We start from the raw sequence: 24,870 nt of genomic DNA on the forward strand, positions 1-24,870 counted from the left end.
GCACTTGAAGATAGGGGAACAGGCAGCACTGGGCTGGTTGCTCCCCCATCTTGAAGCACACTGTGCTCCAGCTAGCTGCTTTGTGGCTGGCTCAGGTACAGTGTGCCTTAGTTTGGGGGCTCCACATGCCTCAGCATGGGCCGTGGGGGGTCTGCAGAGTATCTCCTGTGCTGTGGCATATGGAGACAGGGAAGCAGCCAGCCCCAGGTAGCAAATTTTGAAATCCCTGTAGCAAATTTTGTCCTGGAGCTGCAAATTAGCAGCACCATGCATGGTTTAATGTGCATCATGTGCTGTTTGCGGTTCTTCAAAGAAGTTGACGGCATATGCCTGCACATCTGGATTGGCCTCTGTCACAAATGGCTGTTCCCTTTTACTAACAAATGTGATAAGCAACCTTTTTCTGTTGATATTTTCCATAGATATATAGTTGCTCTTTAATTGGGGCAGGCTGACTGGGGACCTTTTGGTAATAGCCTATTTGGCTGTACCTTTCCATAAAGGTAACACACCCACTTTCTAAACTGTTTGGGAAAAACGTGAAGGAGACCTGGCAAAGCTAAGGATGTGGTGCTGTGTTCAACAGGCTAATTTGTCTATAATCATGATAAAACAACTCCTTTAAAAAGGGATATACTGATATTAACCCCAAATTTAGATTCTGTCTATCCCTTATAGGCTCTGGGTAGAGACGGTTGTAACAACTGTACCTCTATCAAAGAAAATTAGGCAGGAATTTTTTTAAAAATTCCTAATACTGGATAGGAATTAGAAGACAGGAATCTGTCTGTCTGTCTTATCACACATGTCTATTGTATTCCTGTACTTGAACATGAATTTATGACATTCAAGGTAATCATCTGTCAAAATACTATGTTGAAAATCAGATAAAATAAACAGAAATGACAAGAAAATGGTCCAGTATCAAGTGGAACATATGTGCCTCCATGTAGTGTTTTGTGGGCTTTTTAACTGCATAGCAGTTGCATGTGTTTTTATCCACATGAAAGAAATGGTAATAAAAAGCTAACTGTAAACTCTAAAAAGATACAGCATATAATCACTTGTAAATCAAAAGCATCATGTAATTTAACTATGTATTTTTTCACAGACTGTCAAAACAAAAATTAGTACTACAACTGATTAATTGCATTGAGTCACAGACCAAATTAAGTTACTAAAAAAACCCAAAGCATAGAGTATAAAACTTGTCATTGGTACTCTGCCACATGAAAGGATTTTGGTCACAGGAGTTATGCAGATGCTTTCCAGTAGTAAGGAGTATCATTCATGGATGGCCAAGGTGCTTCATTGTAGGGGAACAGAAGTGGCTACCTCTTAAGGTCCCTTCCGCTCCCACATTTGGGTGGTTCTGTGTGTAAATCCTACTTTCCTTGCCCTGTAAGGATGAATAAGTAGACTCTAAGGCATAAGTTTCGACTGAAGATGCACATGAAAATATAATACTATTAAGTTGACTGCAGTCTTAATGATAACACTAAATAGTTCAAATATAGTGATGGCTTTAGAAAACAATCACTTTTTTTCCCTTTTTCTTTAGTGCAGTGTTTGGAGATGACAACCAAAAGAAAAATTATCGGCCGCCTGGTGCCATGCCGATGTTTCCGGGGTGAGGAGGAAACCATCTCGGTGCTAGATTATTCCCACTGTGGACTACAGCAGGTGCCAAAGGAGGTTTTTAACTTTGAACGGACACTGGAAGAGCTTTATCTCGATGCCAATCAAATTGAAGAGCTACCTAAGGTAAATACTGTCCTTTCTGTAACTACAGAGATACAAATTGTATTTCTAAAGAGTATTTAGGAGCATTTCAGTTCTGAAATGGATTTTTTTTTAAATGGCACACTCTTATCTGCTGTCTCTGTGTATTCAGAATGAAATCTACTGACTGTAACAAGTAACAATTCAAGTAAGTTTTCACTAACTTTTTTTTTATTGTGTTCTCTGAAACACCAAAATAGCTCAGGAAGATTGATCTGCATAGGTTTCCTTCCTATGTATGATACAGTATAGGGAGATGGGAAGTTTCAATTTCTTCTCAACTCATAACACAAAAATAAGGGAACTTGCAATTAAATTTGAAGATTGAACTTCAAAACTAATAAAAGAAAATATTCTTCATACAATGTCTAATAAAGGTATGGAACTTGTTGCCACAGGAAGTCATTGAGGCCAACAGCAGGATTAAAAAAAAAAGGATGTGTCATTGATTCAGATAACTTGGAACATTTACATTTTGAAAGGGACATTTACCCTGTGCTTCAGGGTCTTAGTCCATCTTTAACCATTAGAGATCAGGATAAGATATAACGAATGGGTCGGATTATCTTGCATCCTCTGAAACATCTGGTTCTTTCTACTTCAGAGACGTGATACCTTTTAGAATTTAGAACAGTCTGGTCTGATCAGATATGAAAATTTCTATGTTTCTGTGTGTAATGTCAAAAAAATTGCTTGTTCAGATGCAGTCAGAAATTTTTGTCCCAGGGTTTATATTCCCAATTGAAATATTACTTGTCTGGCTTTCAGATTACCAGCTACTCAAGGACACTGGCTACACATCATAATTGGGTCACATTTATTTTATTTATAATTTTTTAGCAGGATGATGCATTTTATAGTACACCATGTTGGAACTGGAGTGACATTTTCCTTACACACTGATGACCATATAAACAAGTAACATAGAATTAGAAACTCCTCCTGGGGCCTTTGTACATGCAACAAAATTGGCCTTTGAAGTGGCTTAAATGCCCTTTTGCACCGCTTTAATGGAATTGCTGTTTGCACACTCAGCAGCATATTGTGCTTTAAATGACTTTGTGCAACAGTGCATGGGGCACTGGAAGCCAATGTCCTGGGGGCTTAGCAGGCTTCCAGTGCCTGTGCACGGTTCCTGGTGCCTTCTCCCACTGTCAGCATACCCAGCAGCCCTCCTGCCACCTTGCCATTCTGCCCCAGGGGCAAGCCAACCATTCCCAGGTGATCCCAGGAAGAGGAGGTTGGAGCAGGGGTGATGGAGCTTAGCTGCCTCTCTAGCGGCAGGGGGGGAGGGGGTTAGGGGGATGAACTGCTGCTTGGTCACATGGCCCCCTGAGCTGTGGGGAACCCTGGAGCTTCTCTCCCCAGGTGGCACCCGCCCTCTGGCACCCAGCCTGGGTGGTTCCAGGGGGTGCCACAGACGTGGCAGGAAGCACTGGGCCCTGCATAGCTCAGGGGCTGTGTGACCTGGCAGCAGCCCACGCAGGCAGGCTCCGCTGAAGGAAAAAAAACCAGTGAGGAGCCTGATCTTTCCCCCTCGCCTCCCCCAGAGCTTGCCTGCCTGAGCTGTGCAGGGGTCTGGTGCTTCCCTCCACGGCTGGTGGCGGGGGAGGGGGGGGCAATGCTTCCCTCCACAACTGTGGCATCCCCCAGGACTGCCAGGACAGGTGCCAGAGGGGGGTGCTGCTTAGGATGCACAGTCTCTGCGGAGGGAAACATCAGCCCCCCCACATCTTAGCTGCCAGCAACTGCCACCGCCAGCTGCACCTCCCCCCCTCCTGCCCCTGCCTCCGCCCCCACTAGAGGGTCATACTGAATGTGTTGTATGAACTCAAGCTTCAGCTACCCAAGAAAGTTTTATTATATACGTAGTCAGTAGAGCTGTGCCAAGCTTCGGGTGGTGATTTGATTCGGAGGAGATTCAGCCTGATTTGGTGGCTGAATCTCTGAATCCGAATCAAATCAGGGGACTAACTTAAAGATCTGAATCGATTCACAGGTTTCCGAATCTTTTGATTCGGGCAGTCCCCGGTGGCTGCAGCAGGGAGCTGCAGCCGGACTAGGAGCTGGTAAGTACTAGGGGCGGGGGAGGGGACAATGGGGAGACCTCTGCCAGCCCCTGCTGATTCCTCCACTCCCCAGCCCCCTGCCCATGGCTGCCCCTGCCTGCCCCAGCTCCCAGTACTTTAAAAAAAAAAAAGCCCCGGTGCTCACTGGGTGCTGCTGGGCTGGGGGCAGTCCCCACTGCCCTCCGCTCCCCTCATTGCATGGGGAGCTCTGCCACGAGCCCTCTGCCCCCCCCCCGCTCCCCAGGCCCCCCAGGGGTGCCCCACTCTGGCCCTTTAAGAAAAAAACCCCCAAGAAAAGCCCTGGGATTTATGGCTCCTGCAGTGGCCTTGGGGCTTCAGGGGTTTGTGCAGAGCCCCACGTGGTGTGGGGAAGTGGGGGGCAGCAGGGATCGCCCCCCTACCAGCAGGAGCAGTGAGTGGTGGGGGGTTTTTTTGGTTTTTTGGTTGGTTTTTTTCTTAAAGGGCCAGAGCTGGCCCATGCGGGGCACCTATGATAAGGCTGGGGGAGTGAGGTGGGAGGGTTGGGAGGCTTGTGCAGAGCCCCCCATGCAGCATGGGGCAGTGGGGGGTAGCACGGATTGCCCCGTGCCTGGCAGCACCCTGTGAGCCAGGGCTTTTTTTTTAACAAGTGGTGGGAGCTGGGGGCAGCCATTGTCAGGCTGGGAGAGGGGCGGGGGATGAGCCTGGCCTGGCTGATTTGGAGATTCGGCAGCAGCTGAATCTCTGAATTGTATTCGGCCAAATTGAATCGAATCACTGTCCCCTGAATTGTCCGAATCCAAATCCAAAGTGAATACTAACCGCTTTGCACAGGCCTAGCAGTCAGCTAAAAAAGAAACTAGAACAGTACTTTTGGCAGTATGGCTTATTTCATTGGGTAACTAGATTAAACTATAGTCTTTTATGGCGACAATGTTTTTCTGTGATGGGGTCGGGGCTATTGTAAATCTAGTTCTGCTGATGTAGCTCTGTATTAGTAAACTGAAGTTTTACTTGAATATGTTCAACTTTCATCCCCTTATCTTGGAGTTTTGACCACTGAAGTTAATAGTAGGAAGAGAGTTAAAATTTCCATAACTTGTACTCCATTTGACCAGAAGAATAGTAGGAGAAGCACTCACGGGAGATACTGGGCACATGAAAAGTATAGTGTCCCATAACCCTTTCAGTAATATGATTTTGCTCAGTAATCATCAAAACTACCCACATGACTTTTTAAATTAGAACACGGGCTGTGTCAACTCTCCATATATGTTATCTATTTTCAGTGCATAAATGAGTAAGCATGTTTTCAGGCATTTTCAAATGCCATGTTGCATACGGTGGTCCTATACAATATTATTTGAAGAAGGATATGTTCTTACTCCCTGGTTTTAGCTTTGTATTACAGATACGTTGTGCAGAGTGTAGGCAAGATTTTTTTTTTTTCCTTGTTGCATGAAGCTACTTTGTTCAAATGTGGCTGTTTACTCCAGTGAACAATTGCTTATTACTAAAGAAGTAATGTCAAAACCTCTAGGGGTCAAAAGAAAGTGGTATGTAGAAGTAATTTACTTCTCCCGGCATCAAGCCTAGAACTGGTAGGCAAGAAGGCATTAGAACACCAGATACTGGTTCTGCCCCACAAAAATGAAATGAAATGTAATGGAAGTCAATTAATTACTAATGGATATTTTTGGAGATGTTTTCTATAATGTACAGTTGACATTTAGCAAACCATGGCTATTTTAATTGATTTTCTTGTCACTTATAAATTCATTAACTTGAAATATGTCTGTGGTTTTTGGCATGTCTGTCGCCATTCTATTTGAAGTATCAACCAGTGCAGTTACTTTGTATAATGTAAGGCAAATATTGCACGATTTATGATGCAAGAAATAAATAAGGTCATGTAGATACATGATGTGTGCGCACACACGCACACACACACACACACACACACACGAGAGAGATGTAATGGCTGACAACGTGTAGGATAAAAGATTTAGCAGCATGAGTTGGGTGTGGAGGCATTAGGCATCAGTGTTAGTCACAAGCAAAATAAATCTATCACAGCATCAAGCATTCTGTATATCCTAATTATGAAGCAGAGAGGATTTTTTTGATAAATTTTAGGGAAATGTCATAGCAATTGCAGTAGTCTACATGAGTCCAACCAACCATGCAAAATTTAAAAGAAAACCATGCAGCCTGTTACAGAAAGTCCCAAAGTAAATTTTCTATAATTAAAATCTCAGCATTTTAAGGTTGAAAAACTCTCCAGACTAGAAGCAGCTGTTGAATCATTTTGAAAGGCTAGAACCTCACCATTCCTTTATTATTATGTTATATAGTATTAAGTTCACTTTCTAGTCTTAGAGGGTCATGAGACATTGGATCTTAAATTTGCCAAGAGTACAGTACTAAATCCTGCTTGTTCTGGATCTCCTTGGCCTTGGACACACGTTACTTTTGTAGTACTGTATATGCTCTTATAGTACTACATAAAACAAGTCTCCTCTCCCCTCTTTAAGGGGGAGGGAGGCATCGCAGCTGGCTCCTGATGCTCACAGGAAACAGTGCTGCAGCTGGTCAGTGGAGTGGGGCAGCAGAATCTATGCAACAGCCACTGTGACAGGCAGACCTGCAGTTACACTCATCATTGCAGCTGTGCTGTTATTCTGCCGTGTTGAACAGCTGTCCTGCAGCAGTGGCTGTCAAAGACAGTCTGCCCCATGCCCTGCTGGGAGCAAGAGAAAGATGTCAAGCTCAGCCCTCAGCCACCAAAGGGGTAGTGGCAGCCAGGGGTCTCATGACAGATACTGTGGTCCTCGTAGTTGACTGGGAGCTGTGCTCTTGGCAGGGGGGAGGACCACCACTGCACTTCTTCCAGGGCCCAGGAGAAGTTGAGTGGCAGCTGGTTCCTGCATCTTTCCCATACTAGGGTGATCCTAGTCTGGGGGAGGAGGGGGAGCAGCTGTGGGCTGCAACACCGCTCCATAACCTAATTGTGGTTTCCAGTTTGCCTATTTTATACCATGCATCATGCGTCATGTCTCTGTCATGTCCTCGTTTATTAATCAGGTCCAAATACTCAACCACCTGAGTCTTTTTTCATGTTCTCTAAGTCTTTCCAAGCTTAAAATCTACTTTTATTGCCCATTTCTGAATCTTTCTCATTTCTGCTACTTTTGTTATAAATGAGTACTGGACACAATATTCCATGTGAGAGCTTATCCACCTTACTTTCCTGATCATCTAGTTGGAAATGCCAGTTTTTAAAAAGTATATTAAGAATTTCTTGTTATATATTTTTATGTTTTGAAATTAACTCTCTGTTTTCATCTTATTATTTACCTGTCATAGTTTGTGCTCTTTTCTTTTGGCTTCATTAGGATTGAGTTTCTAGGTTCTGCTGGTTAATGGTTTAGCTTGAATGGCTCTTGGGACCTTGTTATTTGGGCATACTTTATTTTCTTGGTTTTTCTATCTTTCTAGAGGTGTGCCTTCTTTCTGTGTTTCTGTTATAGGGTTCTTAGGTTACTTGTTGAATCAAAAATGTTAATTTCTTCACCTGTGCCTTTAGCATCCTGGAATTATAGTATCATGGGAGACGATGGGTGCCTATACAGATGCTCAGTGGCATTCTAATTAGAACATAGATTCATAGATTCATAGATGCCAGGGTCGGAAGGGACCTCAATAGATCATCGAGTCCGACCCCCTGCATAAGCAGGAAAGAGTGCTGGGCCTACATTACCCCAGCTAGATACACATCCAACCTTCTCTTGAATACCCCCAGGGTAGGGGAGAGCACCACCTCCCTTGGGAGCCCGTTCCAGACCTTGGCCACTCGAACTGTGAAGAAGTTCCTCCTAATATCCAATCTAAATCTGCTCTCCTCTAGCTTGTGGCCATTATTTCTTGTAACCCCCGGGGGCGCCTTGGTGAATAAATACTCACCTATTCCCTTCTGTGCCCCCCTGACGAACTTATAGGCAGCCACCAGGTCGCCTCTCAACCTTCTCTTGCGGAGGCTGAAAAGGTCCAGTTTCTCTAATCTCTCCTCGTAGGGCCTGGCCTGCAGGCCCTTAACCATACGAGTGGCCCTTCTCTGGACCCTCTCCAGATTATCCGCATCCTTCTTGAAGTGCGGCGCCCAGAATTGCACGCAGTACTCCAGCTGCGGTCTGACCAGCGCCCGATAGAGGGGAAGTATCACCTCCTTGGACCTATTTGTCATGCATCTGCTGATGCACGATAAAGTGCCATTGGCTTTTCTGATGGTTTCGTCACACTGCCGACTCATGTTCATCTTGGAGTCTACTAGGACTCCAAGATCCCTTTCCACTTCCGTGCCACCCAGCAGGTCATTTTCTAGGCTGTAGGTGTGCTGGACATTTTTCCTCCCTAGATGCAGCACTTTGCATTTCTCCTTGTTGAACTGCATTCTGTTGTTTTCTGCCCACTTGTCTAACCTGTCCAGGTCTGCTTGCAGCTGCTCCCTGCCCTCCGGCGTGTCCACTTCGCCCCATAGCTTAGTGTCATCTGCAGACTTGGACAGAGTACATTTCACCCCCTTGTCCAAGTCGCTGATGAAGACATTAAAGAGTATCGGTCCAAGCACCGAGCCCTGCGGGACCCCACTGCCCACACTCTTCCAGGTCGAAACCGACCCATCCACCACAACTCTCTGGGTGCGACCCTCCAGCCAATTCTCCACCCACCGGACTGTGCAGTAATCCAAGTCACAGCCCCTTAACTTGTTCACCAGTATGGGGTGGGATACCGTATCAAAGGCCTTCCTGAAGTCCAAGTATATGACATCCACCCCTCCTCCTGCGTCGAGGCGTTTTGTGACCTGGTCATAAAAAGAGACTAGATTGGTCAGGCACGATCTACCTGCCACGAACCCGTGCTGGTTTCCCCTCAGCATAATTTGTCCTGCCGGGCTCTCACAAATGTGAGCCTTGATGATTTTCTCAAAGATTTTGCCAAGGATGGAGGTGAGACTGACTGGCCTATAGTTACCCGGGTCCTCCTTCCTCCCCTTCTTGAAAATGGGAACCACACTGGCCCTTTTCCAGTCCTCCGGGACTTGACCCGTGTGCCACGAGCATTCAAATATTCCTGCCAGTGGCTCTGCAATGATGTCAGCCAGTGCCTTCAGTACCCTCGGATGGAGCTCATCCGGGCCTGCCGACTTAAAGGCATCCAGTTCCTGACATGGAGCAGACTCGATTAATCCAGTCTTCACCTCATTCTAATTAGGACGCTGCAGTGTCTCATGTATTATGTTCCTTAGTGTTTTAAAATGGCCACAAAGCATTTTAACTAAACCTCATCAAATGAGTCTTAGATAACATGTCCTGCAGCCATTTTTAAATGCATGGGAGCGTAATACATGTGACAGTGAGGTGTTTTAATTAGAGTGGCTGCCCAGGAATCACTTGAATTAAAATGCCAACCTCCACCTTCGAGCATATGCATAGGTGGCCTGTATTTCCATGAGCAAATGGGAAAGAGGGGTTCAACTTAGAAACAAAAAAGAAATCCCATACATTATATTGTTTCCTATTCTATTAAAACTATTTTGGTGGTTCCATAATTTCATGCATTTAACAGAAAACATCAGTTGTGATCTGAAGTTCATTTAGTTTTCCACTCAACTAGAGGGGAGCTGGCAAAGGCATGTATTTTTTTTTTCTGATAGTTTAGAGCAGTAATGACCAAACATTTTTGCCCTATAGGCCAGATTGATAGTACCTGGTTTGTCTGTGAGCCAGATCCAGCTGGTGCTCCTAAGCTGGTGCCCAAGCAGGCACAGTGGGCACCTTCTGGTTGTGTGGAGGGTGGGGAGCCTAGCCCCAATGCAGCCCCACGGGGCAAAGGAGATTGACCCAGCCCTGTGGAGAGGGAAGGGGGCATGACCCAGCCCTGTGGGGTTTGGAAGGAAGGGGGTATGGCCAGGCCCCAACCGGGCTCCACAGTGGGGAAGGGGGCATGGCCCAGACCCAACAGGAAGGAAGGTTTGGTGGCTGAACCCCAACCTGACCCCACAGACAAGAAGGGTGTGTAGCCTGGCCCTGGGCTGGAGGGGAGGGTATAGCCAGGCCCCAGCTGGGCCTCCTGAGGGAAAGGGCATGGCTCAGTCCTAATCCAGAAGGAGGGAGGCATGGTTCAGCCCAGCCCTGACTAGCTGTGGGGGCTTGGAGTTTGGAAATCTGGCAGTAGGGAGGGTGGCTGTATTCATGGCCACTGCGTCTCAACTGCCAAATTTCCTCATCTTTGGGGAGCCCCACAGTCCAGATACGATGGTTCCTCAAGCTGCATTTGGCTTGCGGGCCACAAGTTGAGCACACCTGTTTTAGCTGTTGTGGCTGTGATGATCTAGGAATTATGCAAGAGGCCAGGATTTTTGTGGGTGATCTCTTTTATTGGATCAGCTGCATAGTAGGGATGAAGTTAGATAAACTTTTAGATGCCATGCGTTCTTTAGCTCTGAGGAGGGAAACAAGCACAGTGATTTTTAACGACAGTGGGTAGAGCCATGAAATTCGAAAGGGGGAGAAATTCCCGGGGATAGTAGACAAATAATTAGCAGAAGAAAAGGGGTTTGATTATTGGGAGATCAAGACTTGTCAAAATGAAGGAAGGCAATGTGTAGGAAGAAGTTCAGGAATCAGGTAGATTATATTATATCATAAAAGCAATATTGATATTCAGTCCTTGGTTCCTAGTGTCCAGCCAGTGTATGAGTTTTGTTCCCAAACTTGCCTTTTAAAGCTGTTTGGTAAGGTCCCCTTGAGAATGAGTTCAGAAAGGTAGTGCTTATTCTGTTAAAATCATGCCCCTACTCTTATATCTGTACTTCATAATATTGTCTGTGAGAGAGAAATTTGGTGCATAGTTGCTGCTTAGTTTCACTCATTCTGTTACCATGAGTGCACTTGGTGCATTGGATCAGATATATCACATTTTGGGAGAGGCAAGGTCCATGGATTAAGATGGGTTCATTGTGGGCAGGTGTTGATTGCAGTGGCAGTGGAGATGTGTTGACAGGCTAAGCTTGTATTGTTAAGGCAGGGCTGTTTTAGCTGTCCTATTTGATGTCTGTTGAGCAGTGGGGAATTTGCTTCTTTTGGGGAAGTTTAAGGAGTTGTTTGAAAACCAGGAGTGGGGGGGCTGGGAATACTTCTCTTAAGGTCTGATCTTCGTCAAGTATAAGCTATAGTCGCTGTTTAATGATCCTTCTAATTGGTTCCTGTGTGGGATGTTTGCTGACCACCATGGGTGTACTGTTACAGGATGGTTTCGTTTTGTATCATAGCAAGTTACTGCAGGGTATTTGGGTGGCCCTTTCACAGATAAAATCTATTTCTCTACTGAAGTGTCCTTATTGTGTAAAGGTGGATTTTAGGCCAGTCAGGTAGGCATCGCAAGTGTTCTCCTTGGAGCAGATGTGGTATCTGAGGGCCTGACTAGATTACAGCTCTTTCCGTGTACTTAGGATGATTGCTGGTCTTGTGGACATATGTACAGTGATCTGGGAGTTTTTTGTATATGGTAATTTGTAGGGTACTGTACCCACCTGGTTTTGAACATCCGGTCATGTGCTCTGCGCCCCCGGATGTTCGAAGTTGTCTGTTCGTCCGTCCCTATGATCTCAGCGAGTTGATGTTGTCGACCTGAATCGTCTCTCCCCAATCTCGCCTGCCACGAGTTTGATCTTAACACAGTGGTGGGGATTGACTGTCGGGGACCACGGGACGACTTTCTTCTGCGAGGCTCCACCTCCCCTCTACCTTGCCCTTACACCCCACCTTGATTGATCTCAATGGTCTTTGGCCATGTCCCTCTGATAGTTGGAGCTTGGTGCCCTCTCCTCAATAGGTTATAGGAATCCAGTTAAACGCTCCCCCTTCTGTCCTTCTCCTCCTACGAGCTGCCTGTTCTGACACCGTCTACACCCTGTCTGTGCTGTATATCTCACATCCCCTCCAACCTCCAACAGTGGGTAACAAAAAGTAAAACACAAAGTATATCACTGGCAGAAAACACCAGTGACCAAGGGCTGCCCTTTGCCCCCTTATTTGCCTGCTCCTACCACCTGCTCTATTACCACTGGTTGCCATCTCTAAGGCCCTTGACCCGCCTAGACTCAGTCTGGGGTCAGCCTACTGTAGTCTTGGGGGTTCCCCTCGGCGCATCTCCCCCTCAGCTCTTCTCTGGGGCGGTTCGCACCGTCTGTAATCCCACCTGGTCCAGTGATCTGGCTTCTGCCGCTGCCTCTTATCCTTTGTGGGCTCCTCCAGGTCTCAGTATTCTCCAGCCCTCCTCTGCCTCTGCACCTCGGCCCTGCTTCCTCGCCCCCTGCCTTGTTGCTGGCAGTGACCTCCTCCTGCGGGGTCTTGCTCTCTCCACCGGGGCTACAGGCAGCAAGCCCCTGCGCTCCTCTGTTTCGAAGGGACTTGGAGAGTGCTTGCCCCACTGGCGCTTCTGCTGATCTCTCCCCTCCGTCCCTGCACTCAGTTGCTTTTAACTCCTCCGATCGGCTCCTGCAGCTGTCTGCAACTTTATAAAAACGCAGCTAATGAGCTGCTTGGGTCCCGCCTCCACTTCCGGTTTCGTCATGGTGCTCTCTAAAGGTAAGAACCTTTCTATTTGCTTTTCTTTTCCTTCTCTTCTTTCTCTACCCCGTTTCTGCTCCCCAGGTTCCTTCCGGGCTCCCTGGGGTTTTCCCCTCGGCTGCTGTCTGGGACGGGTACTGTTCTGGATGTGGATCATGGTATTTAGAAAGTTCATGTTAGTGCAGGAATATTCCAGAGAAAGTTCAGTTTCATAGATTTCATAGACATTAGGACTGGAAGGGACCTCGGGAGATCATCGAGTCCAGCCCCCTGCCCAAAGGGCAGGAAGTCAGCTGGGGTCATAGGATCCCAGCAAGATAAGCATCCAATTTACTCTTGAAGGTGTTCAATGTAGGTGCTTGAACCACCTCCGCTGGCAGACTGTTCCAGACCTTGGGGGCTCGGACAGTAAAGAAATTCTTCCTTATGTCCAGCCTGAAACGGTCTTGCAGGAGTTTGTGACCGTTCGACCTCGCCATCCCTTGGGGCGCTCTGGTGAACAAACGTTCCCCCAGATCCTAGTGGTCACCCTTGATAAATTTATAGGTGGCCATCAGATCACCCCTGAGCCTACACTTTTCCAGGCTAAAGAGTCCCATGGTTCTCAGCCTGTCATCGTAAGATCTGTTTTCCTGACCTCTGATCATGCACGTGGCTCTCCTCTGGACTCTCTCAAGCTTCTCCACATCCTTTTTGAATTGCGGAGCCCAAAACTGGACGCAGTACTCCAGCTGCAGCCTCACCAAGGCTGAGTACAAGGGGAGAATGACATCCCAGGATTTGCTCGAGAAGCATCTATGGATGCAAGCCAGCGTTTTGGTTGCTTTACTAGCCGCAGCATCGCATTGGAGGCTCATGTTCATCTTGTGGTCAATGATGACCCCCAAGTCTCTTTCTTCTGTAGTGCTAACCAACGTAGCACTGCCAAGCCTATAAGGGTGCTGCAGGATCACCCGCCTGTCCTCTGGCGTGGATGCTTTGCCCCAAAATTTGGTGTCATCGGCAAACTTGGCCAGTCCACTCCTGACTCCAATGTCCACATCGTTAATGAAGATGTTGAACAGTATGGGTCCCAGGACAGAGCCTTGAAGGGACCCCACTGGTTACAGGGCACCATGATGAGTGACTGCCATCAATCACAACCCTCTGGGTCCGACCACGGAGCCAATTTCCCAGCCAGCGGATCGTGGTGGAGCCAAGGTCACAACTGGCCAGTTTGGCCAAGAGGTGATCATGGGATACCAGATCAAAGGCTTTTTTGAAGTCAAGATATATGACATCAATCTCTTCTCCCTGGTCCAGGTGATAGGTCACCTGGTCATAGAAGGAAATGAGATTGGTCAAGCAAGACCTACCCGCAACAAACCCGTGCTGGCTATCCCTTAGAACGTTAGCCTGGGCCAGTCCCTCAAGGATGGCCTCCTTAATAAACTTTTCTAGGATCTTCCCCAGGATAGTAGTCAGGCTAATGGGCCTGTAGTTAGCCAGATCCACTCTCCTCTCTTTTTTGAAGATCGGCACCACATTGGCCTTCTTCCAGTCTTGGGGCACTACACCAGAGCGCCAGGAGTTTTCAAAGATCCGTGCCAGGGGCTGGGCTATGACGCTCGCCAGCTCCTTGAGTACCCTGGGGTGTAGATTGTCAGGGCCGGCTGACTTGAAGGTATCCAGCTTCTCAAGGTGTTCCTTCACGAGGTCAGCATTTATGGAGGGTAGGGGATCCCCATCACCCGGATCTCCCTGTCCCATAGCAGGCATGGGCGTCCCATGGGACTGATGAAAGACTGACGCAAAGTACCTATTTAATAGGTTGGCTTTTTCCTGGGCGTCAGTTGCCAGTTGCCCCATCTGGTTTAGCAGGGGTCCAACATTGCCCTTGCTTTTTCTCCGGCTCCCCACATATCTGAAAAAGGACTTTTTGTTGTCCTTGATGCCTGAAGCTAGTTGGAGTTCAGTTGCAGCCTTGGCTTTCCTGGTTTTGGTCCCTGCAGGACCGGACCAGCGCGGAGTAATCCTCCTTGGAGGTGAATCCCGTCCTCCATCCTTCTGTAGGCTTTCCTTTTTAGCCACAGGAGGTCCGCTAGGTCCCTGGAGAGCCAGGGGGGCTGCTGTGCCTTCTTGCTGCCTTTCCTCCGTGTTGGAATAGATTTAGCTTGTGCATTGAGGATCGATTCCTTGAGAAGCAACCACTCTTCTTGAACTCCCATCTCCCTGGGGTCACGGTCCCTGAGGGCATGACCGACAAGCCTCTTGAGCTTGTCAAAGTCAGCTTTTCTGAAGTCAAGGATTTCTGTGTTGCTGACTGACTTGCCAGCTTTACGGCGGATGGTGAAGGTGATCAGCTCGTGGTCGCTGTCACCCAGCTTCCCATCGATCACTAGGTTGCCGATTAGGTCATCCCCCGTAGCCAGTACCAGTTCGAGCAGCGCTTTGCCTCTCGTTGGCCCGTAGACTTCTTGAGTCAGGTAGAGGTCATCCACGCACGAGAGAAAGCTTTGCGACCGCTCGGATTTTGCTGAGTGATCTTCCCAGGAGATGTCCGGGTAATTGAAGTCACCCATGACAACCAAGGTCCTGGAGCAAGCGGCCTCAGTCAGTTCCTGGGCGAACTCCTGGTCAAGCTCAGGACTTTGAGTGGGAGGTCTGTAGTAGACTCCCACCATTGTGTCCCCTGTGCCATATTCCCCACAAATTTTTACCCAGAGGGTCTCTAGCTGTCCATGCCGGTCGCCAACATCAGCTTGCAGGGACATGTAGCTTTCCTTGACATAGAGAGCTACACCCCCGCCCCTTTTGTCAACATGATCCCTCCTGTACAGGGTATAGCCCTCTATGCCCGTGGTCCAGTCATGGGTGGAGTCCCACCAGGTCTCTGTTATCCCAATGACATCATATTTCTTTGCACTGAGCAGGAGGATGAGCTTGTCCTGCTTGTTGCCCAGGCTCCTGGCATTAGTGTACAGGCAGGCAAGTGTGCCCTTGGGGGCTCTTGCCTTGCCCACAGATTGTGCCAGGGCTGGGGGAGGGGTGGGCTCCCTTAAGTCCCTTGGTCCGCTGGCTTTGCAAGGGTCGCTCTGCAGGCCAGCAGTGGCAGTGTTCCCCCCATCCCCCAGCGGGCTTAGTTTAAAGCCCGGTGGAGCAGGTCAGCCAGCCTGGCTGAGAAGAGCCTCCTCCCCAGGGGAGAGAGGTGGAGGCCATCTCTTCCCAGCAGCTCGCTGCCTCTCTTGCCAAAGAGCGGGCTGTGGTCATGGAAGCCAAAGCCTTCTCGATGACACCAGTGCCACAGTCTTTGGTTCACTGCGTGGATCCTCCTCTCCCTCCTCAGCCCATAGCCCGAGACTGAGAGGATGGACAAAAACACCACCTGAGCTCCCAGACCCCTAAGCCCCGCTCCCAACTCCCTGTAGCACCTCATGACCTGGCTGGGGGTGCTCCGAGCCGTGTCATCAGTGCCCACGTGAATAAGGAGCATGGGGTAGTGGTCTGTGGGCCGGAGGAGCTGCGGGATCCTCTCCGCAATGTCTCAGATGCGGGCCCCCGGGAAGCAGCAGACTTCCCGGGCTAAGGGGTTGGGGCGGCAGATTGCTCCCTCAGTCCCCCGCAGGATGGAGTCTCCCACAACAAACACCTTTCTCTTTGTCTTGGGGAGAGCGGGGGCAGTAGCTGCGGTCGAGCCTGGGTTGCCTGCGGGAGCCGGCAACTGAGCAGGCTCTGCCGGGGCTGCAAGAGGTGCGAACCTGTTGCTAAGCTCCGGCGAGGGAGGGGCCTTGGTGTGGCAGGCCTTGGGGCCCTTGACCACCTTGGTCCATGCCCCTGACTGGGCACAGCGGGAGGTCCCAGAGTCCTCCTTAGTCGTGGATAGAGATGGAGCTCTCCCCTGTGGCTCCCGGGGGAGAAGGGCCTGGCAGTAGGAGTCTATCTCCTGCTCGCAGTCCCTGATGGCACGCAGTCTCTGGACTGTGGCCTGGAGCTCCTCCAGCTGGCACACCAGAGACCCCAGTAGGGAGCAGACCCCGCAAGGGGAGGTGGCCATGCTCCCAGGCCCCAGAGCCTGAAAAAGGGACAGGCAGCCCCCGCAGCCAAGAGCCAGGGGCTCTGTCTGCATGGAGCCCAGGACCATGGGTTCCGTCTGGGTGGCCGTCTCTGAGGTGGCCAATGAAGGGGCCGCAGAGCCCAAGGGGACCCTCGGGGTGCAGCGTGTGCCCATCTGTGTCATGCCTCTGGTAGGCTGGCTACGGCTGGGGCTGGCTATGGCTGGGGGGGGTCGCAGGCAGGGTCTCGTGCCCTCCCGCGCCCTCCCCTGCGTGAACTCCGCGCTAACTTGGGCGCCTGTTTGCGCAGCTCCGGTCGCGCGGCTCCCTGGGGGGGCTGGGCCAAGTAGCGGCCTGGGCGGGGGCTTGACCCAGCCGGCACCAGGCAGCGGCCTCCTCCCAGCAAGTGAGGAGTTAACCCCTTCCCAGCACGAGCCCGCTCACCTCCGGCTGTGCTGGGGGTCGGCAGGGGGCTCGGCGGCTGCTGAGGGGGTGCCTTCAGGGGAGCGGGCTTCACCCGCGTGTCTCTCACCGCTCCGGAGCCTACCTGAGTGGGGGTTTTTTTGTTTTGTTTTGTTTTTTTCCCCTGTTTGAGTTGAGTTGAGCTGTTTAAAAATGGTGGAAGTCAAAAAGTGAGTCCAAGTGTTCAGTACAGATGATGAAAATATTATTGTGTAATGCAGGTGCAGGTTCGATGGTGAAGTTTTCTAGGAATTCTTCCTCTTGGTGGCTTATGAAGAGGTTGGTGTATTGAAGGGCTATCTTTGTGTCCAAAGCTGTGCTTACGGTTTGGAAGAAGTGTCAGTTGTTGAAAGTGAAATTGTGGCTAAAAATGAGGTTAGATGAGTTTTACAAGATATTGTTGCGGATCTGAGTCTACTCCATGTTCCTGTAGGTATTTCAGGCAGGCAGCTATGTCTTCATGGTGTGGGAAGGTAACGTACAGGCTGGTGATGTGATGTTCTGGATTCTGTTGAGGACGTCTGTTGCAACTTGCAGAAAAAATTCTCTTTGATTGTCAAGTTATTTCAGGATAATTTCTATGAAGCCTAATAGCTCTTCAGTGAGCTATTGGGATATGATGTAGGTCTTCCTGGGTTACCTTGTTTATAAGTCTTTAAGCCTATAGAAATTTCCTGGTGTTAAGTGGAAATAGTTTTTCCTGGAGCTGGTGTTGGAAGGATTTGATGATATTTTCCTGTTCCAGAGTGAATACTGGTGTGTGGTCCTCCCCAAGTTCTCTATAGTATTTAATGTCAAAGTTGTCTGTTGGCCTCATTGATTTAGTTTTGATCTTTGAGGATAACTGTAGTTCCAACTTTGTCTGCTGGTTTAATTATATTTCATTGTTGGATCTTTGGAACAGTAAGGCTTTTTTCACTGACAGAGAGGTTGTTCTGGTCCTGGCTTTTGTTAAGAATTTTGCTATTGACTTCTTCCTGAAGCAGTTGATGAAGTAACACAGTGAGTGGTTACATCCACTAGGAGTCCATTCTTTTATGATTGTTTGTCTTCTCAGTTGTAATGGGTGAGTTGTCAGAGGTGGTGTGTCCTGGCTGTGGAAGTATTCCTTCAGGGAAAATCTGGAGAAAACTTATTCTAATTTTCTACCTAGTAGTAAGTTGTCAGCTTTTCTTTCTAGGCAGAAGTTCAGGCCTTGAGTACAGATGTTTCAGAGTGGGATGGGGGGTGTTGTGATAAGTTAATGTTTTTGGTGTTCCAGCTGCTGGTGTCTTGATTCCCATCTCTGTTGCTGTTGCGTAGTTTGCGAAGTGTCTCCTGTTGTGAAAGCTGATTACACTTTTTCTTCTTATTTCAGATGGCTGTCATCAGGCATTTTGGTGGTATGTTTGGGTCTATGACTTTTCTGACTGTTTTTGGAGACTAGGGGGCCTGGTAGATTTTCTGAAATCAGCAGGAGCCATGAATTAGTTTTACAATAGAGAGTAAATCTGAGTGTAATGCAACTGTGCTATAGATGAGAAACATCCTAAAATAGGGCCGTTAGGGCAGCCAGTTACAACTGACCACGTGATTCAGTGGATCATTTTTACAAAGTGCAGTTGAACATATTGACATTCTCATTTAGAGCATAGTAATTGCAAGAGAGATAACATTTTTTCTAAAATATACATGTATCTTAATCTTTATAATCTCAATAATCTTAAACTTTTTTTACTGTCAGCATAATTTCTGCATTGTCTTCCACAGAAAGTTAAATAGATGCGAGTAAAATTTGCAATAGATGAACCAGCTTATCAGTTCCATTTTAACCTCCTAGAAATATGTAGAGTTGAAAAGTGCTTCATTTAATATTAATATATGAGGTAAAATCCATGTGATAAATAAGAGGTGCATGCAATAAGATGATGCAACTTTTACATGATGTTTTGTATTTCAAAGACTGTGGACCAAACCATCCCTCATAATGAAACAATATGTACACATTATATCAGTGATTGCAAAGTAGATTTGATCATCCCGCTGACAATTGCAATAAAGTCAATATACGATATGCAAGAAGAGGATGTCAATGGAGTATACTGATCACTTAGATAGATGTGTAGATCCCCTGATTCTTATTTGCCACATGAATTATAAATACTTTACTAGGAAGAGTTTGATAGCTTGTAAACCTGCCAACAAGGAGTTCTATTTACTCTTCTAGAAAGATGAACGTGACAGTTTATCCATAGAGTTAAAACTATATTTCATTAACAAATCCATTTAATGTTTGTATATGTAAGAAGAAGTTTTATAGTTTATTTTAGCTGTACTGAGGGCTATCAAGATTTATTGTTATATAACCAAGAAGTTGAGAGGTAGAGAATAATAATCCATTGTGTGACCTAAATCACAGCACTGTTCATGCCACTTGGTTTCCTGCTTAAAAGGAATAAAAGTGGTATGAAGACATATTGCATGACAATTAACTCTGGATCCTAATGGCAGAGTCAGAAAGCTCTAAAAATGGAATAAGACTTCCTTTCAAAGTCTATTGGTAAAAAGAAAAAAGTCTCTTCAGGTAATTTTGTGCCTGTATTCCCACTCTTGTCTTATTGCTGTTATTAAATATAATTTCTTTCAGAGAGTGGTATGTCATATAGCTATTCCACAAGAGTATATATTTTTCTAATGGAAATTAGTCTTTGCTACACATCTTTATTTACTAATCCAAATTCCTTATTCCTGTTTGGTCAAATTTTCCTACAGGTCAGACTTCTTTACTATTTTTTTAAAATACATAGTAAATCAGAAGATTTTTTTATAGATGAGTTTTTGTAGCTCTGCTGGGAAACCTTACACCAGCTATAACAATAATTTGTAAAACTTCACCAAAAAAAAATCAGAAATGTTTAGATTTTTATTACTGTAGCCATTACCAAGATATTACCATAGCTTATTGTTATATTGAAGTAATGAAGACCTCTAGTGGCTAGAAATTTCAACTGCTCTCTTCATAGCAGCTACATGAAACTTCCGTTTACAAATATGACATTTCCTGGGGGGAAAAAATGAAAGTCACTGAGATCAGATTATGAGATGCACTTCTGAAGTGATATATATTGTATGCAATGCTGCTGAGAAGTGCCTCATTCTCCTAAAAATCAGTCCCCTTTTCACTGTAGTACAGAGAGTTCAGAATTGTGTGAGCATGCTCAGAAGCAAAATAAATAATGACTAGCCTGTCCATGTCTGCAGGCCTTTTTAGAATGCCTACCAGCCTCATCACTGCAGTAGCTTTCTTTAGCAGTATAAATTTTCTTAATTCTGCTTTGAAAATGTCCTTCTATATGGTGTGGAAGGAAGTGTTACTTACCGAAGGGGAACCCAAGAAGTAGGACCCCTAGAAATCCTCCTCCCAGCACCTGGGTGAAGTGTGAAAGCCTGGTAAGGGCTGAAGGACTCTCATGTGCCTTCACAGGGATAGTGGCTGAATGGCAGGAAAAGCGAGAGCCCTCCTTTGTGAGCTCCTGCTTGTTCCGCATTGGAGGATGCCCTAGAGTCAGCCGTGTATCCCTCCTTGGGCTCATTGGGCTCCCTCAATTGGGCTAAGTGATTTATTTAGTGGATGACTGATGAAGTTGATTTAATTGATTTATTTAACGAGTTGCCCTGGAATTAATTGGGCTCATTGATTTATTTAATGGACAGCTGATACAGGTGATCAGATTGAGTTATTTAATGAGCCACCCTGGGATTAATTGGGCTAATTGATTTGCTGAAGAACCGACAGATCCTTCTTCCAAGTTTGGAAGTTTGGCATATCTTTTTAAGCCACCACTGGAGTGGGAGACCAGGTCAATTGGATTTGGGTGCAAACTTATATCATTTTTCCTAGCCTGGAGCAATAGCATACAGCATGCGAGTGCTGAGATTACACTATTCTATGGGCAGAGATCTGTATACATCAGGAGTATCTGGTTGGCACATGGAAGAGGTGTGAGGGGAGGTGGAGTCCCATACATCGGACTTACATGAGGTCAACATGAATTGTAGTTGATGACCAGGAACCCTCCCATTATTAATCAAGATCAAGGTGTGACAGGAGAAGAGAGGGTAAACTTTCATGCATGAAGCACGGTGAAGACCAGACTGCCCAGCCCAAAGAGTTGGCATTCTAGGGATTGGAGTGCATGGGTATTGCGATACAGGTTGTATTGCCAACACCACTCCTAATTGGCATCATATTTTTGTACTAAAAATAAAAATGATTCTTGGGATAATGACTATTGTAAGGTCAAATGAAGGTAAGCACTTCAGTCAGTATGTATACAAAAAGCCAAGTGAGAGAGAGTCTTTCAATAAAAAAATTACTCCAGTATTATTTGATGCAGATTATGGTGGCTGTTGCCTTATGCTTTTCATTCTGCCCAGTTTCATGAGAATTCCCATGCCAGTTAAAGATGCTTGTGCCGTTTCCAGTCGGGGAAAAATAGACTGTCCTGAAAAGCAAAATTAAGGGTTGTTTTTCTTAAAATGGTGAACCAGCTAAAGAATGATGATGAAAAGTTGGAAATGAGTTACAGTTTGATTCAAGTGACTTGTCTGATTCAGATTGACATTTTGAGTACTGTGTATTAATTCCCTCCTACTGTGATGTTCTGCTTTCTATATTTTGTTCTTTCTCTTTCTTCTGTTTTGCATAATCACATCAAATCTACATTGTTAGCTAGGCTTCTGTATAAGTATGTACATTTCTTAGTTTAAAATTTTACAGCAAAGTGATGTGAAAGTTATTTGTACAAAACTTTAATTTCTGATAAAGATGCTTCCAAAGGAGAGTCAGCATTCATAGGCTTGCATGTGCCTATGATCAGTACATTATCATGAGCAGTAACAAGGAATAGCAGTTGAAGAATATGCAGCAACGAGTAGGGAGTTGGAATTAAGTATCTATGCCCTGCAGCTATATACAGTGATAGATGGCTAGACAAGTTCATTTCCCAGAAAGCCGAAGTTTGGGATGGTGCTCTTGGAGACATCAGTGGTTGTAACAACAAAAGCAGGTGGCAAACCCTGAGCTATCCTGCCCACTTCCACTTTATTTTTAAAAGGGGAAACTAATCTATTGAACCGACCCACAAATTGGACTGGTTGAGCAATGGAGAATAAGCGGTGTACTCTCATGGGCAAGTGTGGAGTACCTCACAATGGATTTATCTAAATGTAATATGCTAACCCTCAGATTTCCATCTTTCATGTTTTATGTTTTGAAGCTACTTTAGTTGCATAGCAACTGTAATTGTATGGAAGAAACCAAAGCTTTTAAATAGGTATTTTACATAAGATTTATTGACTGGAGCTGGTCAGAAACTGGATTTATTTCCTTGGGAAATCCTAACATTAAAATATGTTCAGAATTGTAACAAACAGGCAGAATTTCCTGAACAACAAAAAATCTGAACACTTTTATTTGAGAATAAAAATGCTTACTTTTGATTAAGCAAAAATAGTTTGGTTTTGAAAGATGAATGTTTTTCATTTCCATAAGGCCAAAAAAAGTAAATGTTATACAAGAAGGCAAAGCAATAAAAACAAAGTATTTAAGCATATTAATATTACTGTACTAAAACAAGAAAGCTGAAACATGCGGCTTCTTGACTTTTACTTTGCCCACCAAATCTTCATCAGAATAGATAGGTGTTCTACAAAATTGGCACCTATACACATGCCTGATACCTGCTCCAGTGTTTTCTACTTACAACTCATTGGAGCAGACTCAATCAGGTCTGCTAGAGCATGCTAATTAGTATGATCCAGCAGCCTTGGTGTCACATGTATTCAATGTCCCCTTGCTTCAACATGATGGCAGGTGAGCTTTGGTTAAAGCACCTCCACTGCCATTTTGAAGCATGGGTCACTAAACTCATGAGACGGTCCAGGCACTTTAATTAGAGTGGCTCCTGAGAGCTCTAGTGATTGTAAAAGATGACCAGTGATTGTAATCAAACTGCATTTTCTGATGGAAAAACTGTTTCATCAAAAATATTTTGACCTGCTCTGCTATTGATACTGTGGGCAAGTGTTTGCTGTGTTCGCAATGTCCCCTCGGGATCTTTCCTGCCACGACTTTGAAAATGGGAAAAATGGTTAGATGTTGTCCCCTGAGGGTCACCAGGAGTTGGTTAACAAGGTGTGAAGTTTTATTGCGTTTGCCTACAGTTGCTAATCACTGCTCCTAAGTGCCTAATTAACTAGGAAGCAGGGAAGACATGGCTCCTAATTGCCCAATTAACTAGGGAGTGGGGAAGACGCTGCTCTGCCCTGATCACCTTCCCTTCACCACCATTTACCCACTGGGGTTACTTGGTTCTTGGGCTTCCCTGGGGGTGGTACGCTGGCCCATGAGGGTCCAGCTGGTTCCCTGCCGTCTGCTCCCCATTGGGTAGGTATCCCCCAGCTCACCCCACCTCCTTGGATCTGGCACTCATTCACTGGGCTTTCCTCTTGCTGCGCCACCACTCCCCGTGGCTCCTTCCTCTCCTTTGGTGCCCTGAGGGCAGGGTTCTGGTCCTCCTGCCCTGCCTTTTGACCACGGTGGCATCCTAATTACCCTAATCTTTCCCTGGTGTTTTAACCCTCCACTGCTGGGGTCTTGGTTCCTCCAGGTGTCTGGGGCTTCGGTCTACTTAGTAACAGGGCTTTGTCTTGAGCCCCTGTTACAGCTATAGGTAGGCAACCCCTGGCACATGTCCCAGAGTGTGGCGCACACATACATTTTGCTTGGCACTCTAGCCCTCAGGCTGGATGGTGGGAGCGCCAAGAGGGGCATGATCCTTGTAGCAGTGCAGCCCCAGGTCTTCCCCGCTTTCTGCCTCAAGCCGCGTGTGCACGCGCTGCTAGTAACAAGCCAGGTCAGGGCTTTGTAGGCCCTGGTGCAGCTCTTACAGCCTCCCTGCCACTTGCTGTGAGCAACCCGGGCTCTGTGGCAGGCATGTGTGCCTCAGGGCAGACGGTGGGGTAGGGTCCAGGGCTGTACTGCCACAACAAGAATTGGGCCCCTCGGGGCTCTCCCACCATCCACCCAGGCATGCCAATACCTTAAAAGTTGAGGTTGCAAATGTTTTTGGCACTGTCCAAAAATGTTGCCGACCCTTGATATATCACAATAGGAATTTGTAACTGGTATGTTATCTATGAATAGTCTTTCTTGCTTAAAACATAATAAAATATTTTTAATTTATTCTCATACTTTTTCTAAAATAGATTTTTCTTAGAAATTTTAAGACTACTAATTTTGGGCCTTATATTATTTTTATGCCACAGTTGTTCTGTGTGTGTAAATAACAATCCTAATTTGATTTGTTACTAGTGCATTTTAACCTAATTGTCCTTTTTTATATTGCAGCAATTGTTCAACTGTCAAGCTCTACGCAAATTGAGTATACCAGACAATGATCTTTCAAGCCTCCCAACCACTATTGCTAGTTTAGTAAATCTCAGAGAACTTGACATCAGTAAAAATGGTAAGAATATATTTTTTTAACATTTTATATTTAAGGTAATTAACTGCTGGTAACTTTTAATGTCTACTGAATAACAAAAATTTTCTTCAAGAAACTCAAAAAGAAATAGGCAGTTTTTACTCCGTTTACATCCATAGTTGCTCTATGTGTGTGTGTGTATGTGTGTGTATATATATATATTATATGTTTCTGTGTGCGTATATAGCGAGGAAGACAAGAATGTTTTCTACCAACACGTTGAAGAAGAGATGGAGAGAACTCACAGAAATGAAACCATTATAATACTTGGTGACTTCAGTGCAAGAGTTTAATTCGTAGTTTTACGAATTAGCTTTATATTCACTTAATAAATATCAAAATCTGTGTGTTACCAACAATTACTTTGCTGGGAAAATTACAAGAAAGACAT

The 24,870-nt window shown here is 46.2% G+C and overlaps 1 protein-coding gene across 1 annotated transcript in view; it reads left to right on the forward strand.

Moving 5' to 3' along the window:
• The first annotated feature begins 1,554 nt into the window (after positions 1 to 1,554).
• LRRC7 (leucine rich repeat containing 7) overlaps positions 1,555 to 24,870 on the forward strand; it is a 231,908-nt gene continuing 208,592 nt past the window's right edge. The window contains exons 1-2 of the mRNA XM_090049025.1: positions 1,555 to 1,764; positions 24,344 to 24,461. Coding sequence (XP_089905151.1) covers positions 1,576 to 1,764; positions 24,344 to 24,461 — 307 coding nt within the window. The 5' untranslated portion in view covers positions 1,555 to 1,575. The remainder of the gene's footprint in view (positions 1,765 to 24,343; positions 24,462 to 24,870) is intronic.

This window comes from Crocodylus siamensis, chromosome 5 (assembly GCF_052110815.1).
Source record: "Crocodylus siamensis isolate JL-2025a chromosome 5, ASM5211081v1, whole genome shotgun sequence".
NCBI classification, from domain to species: Eukaryota; Metazoa; Chordata; order Crocodylia; family Crocodylidae; genus Crocodylus; species Crocodylus siamensis.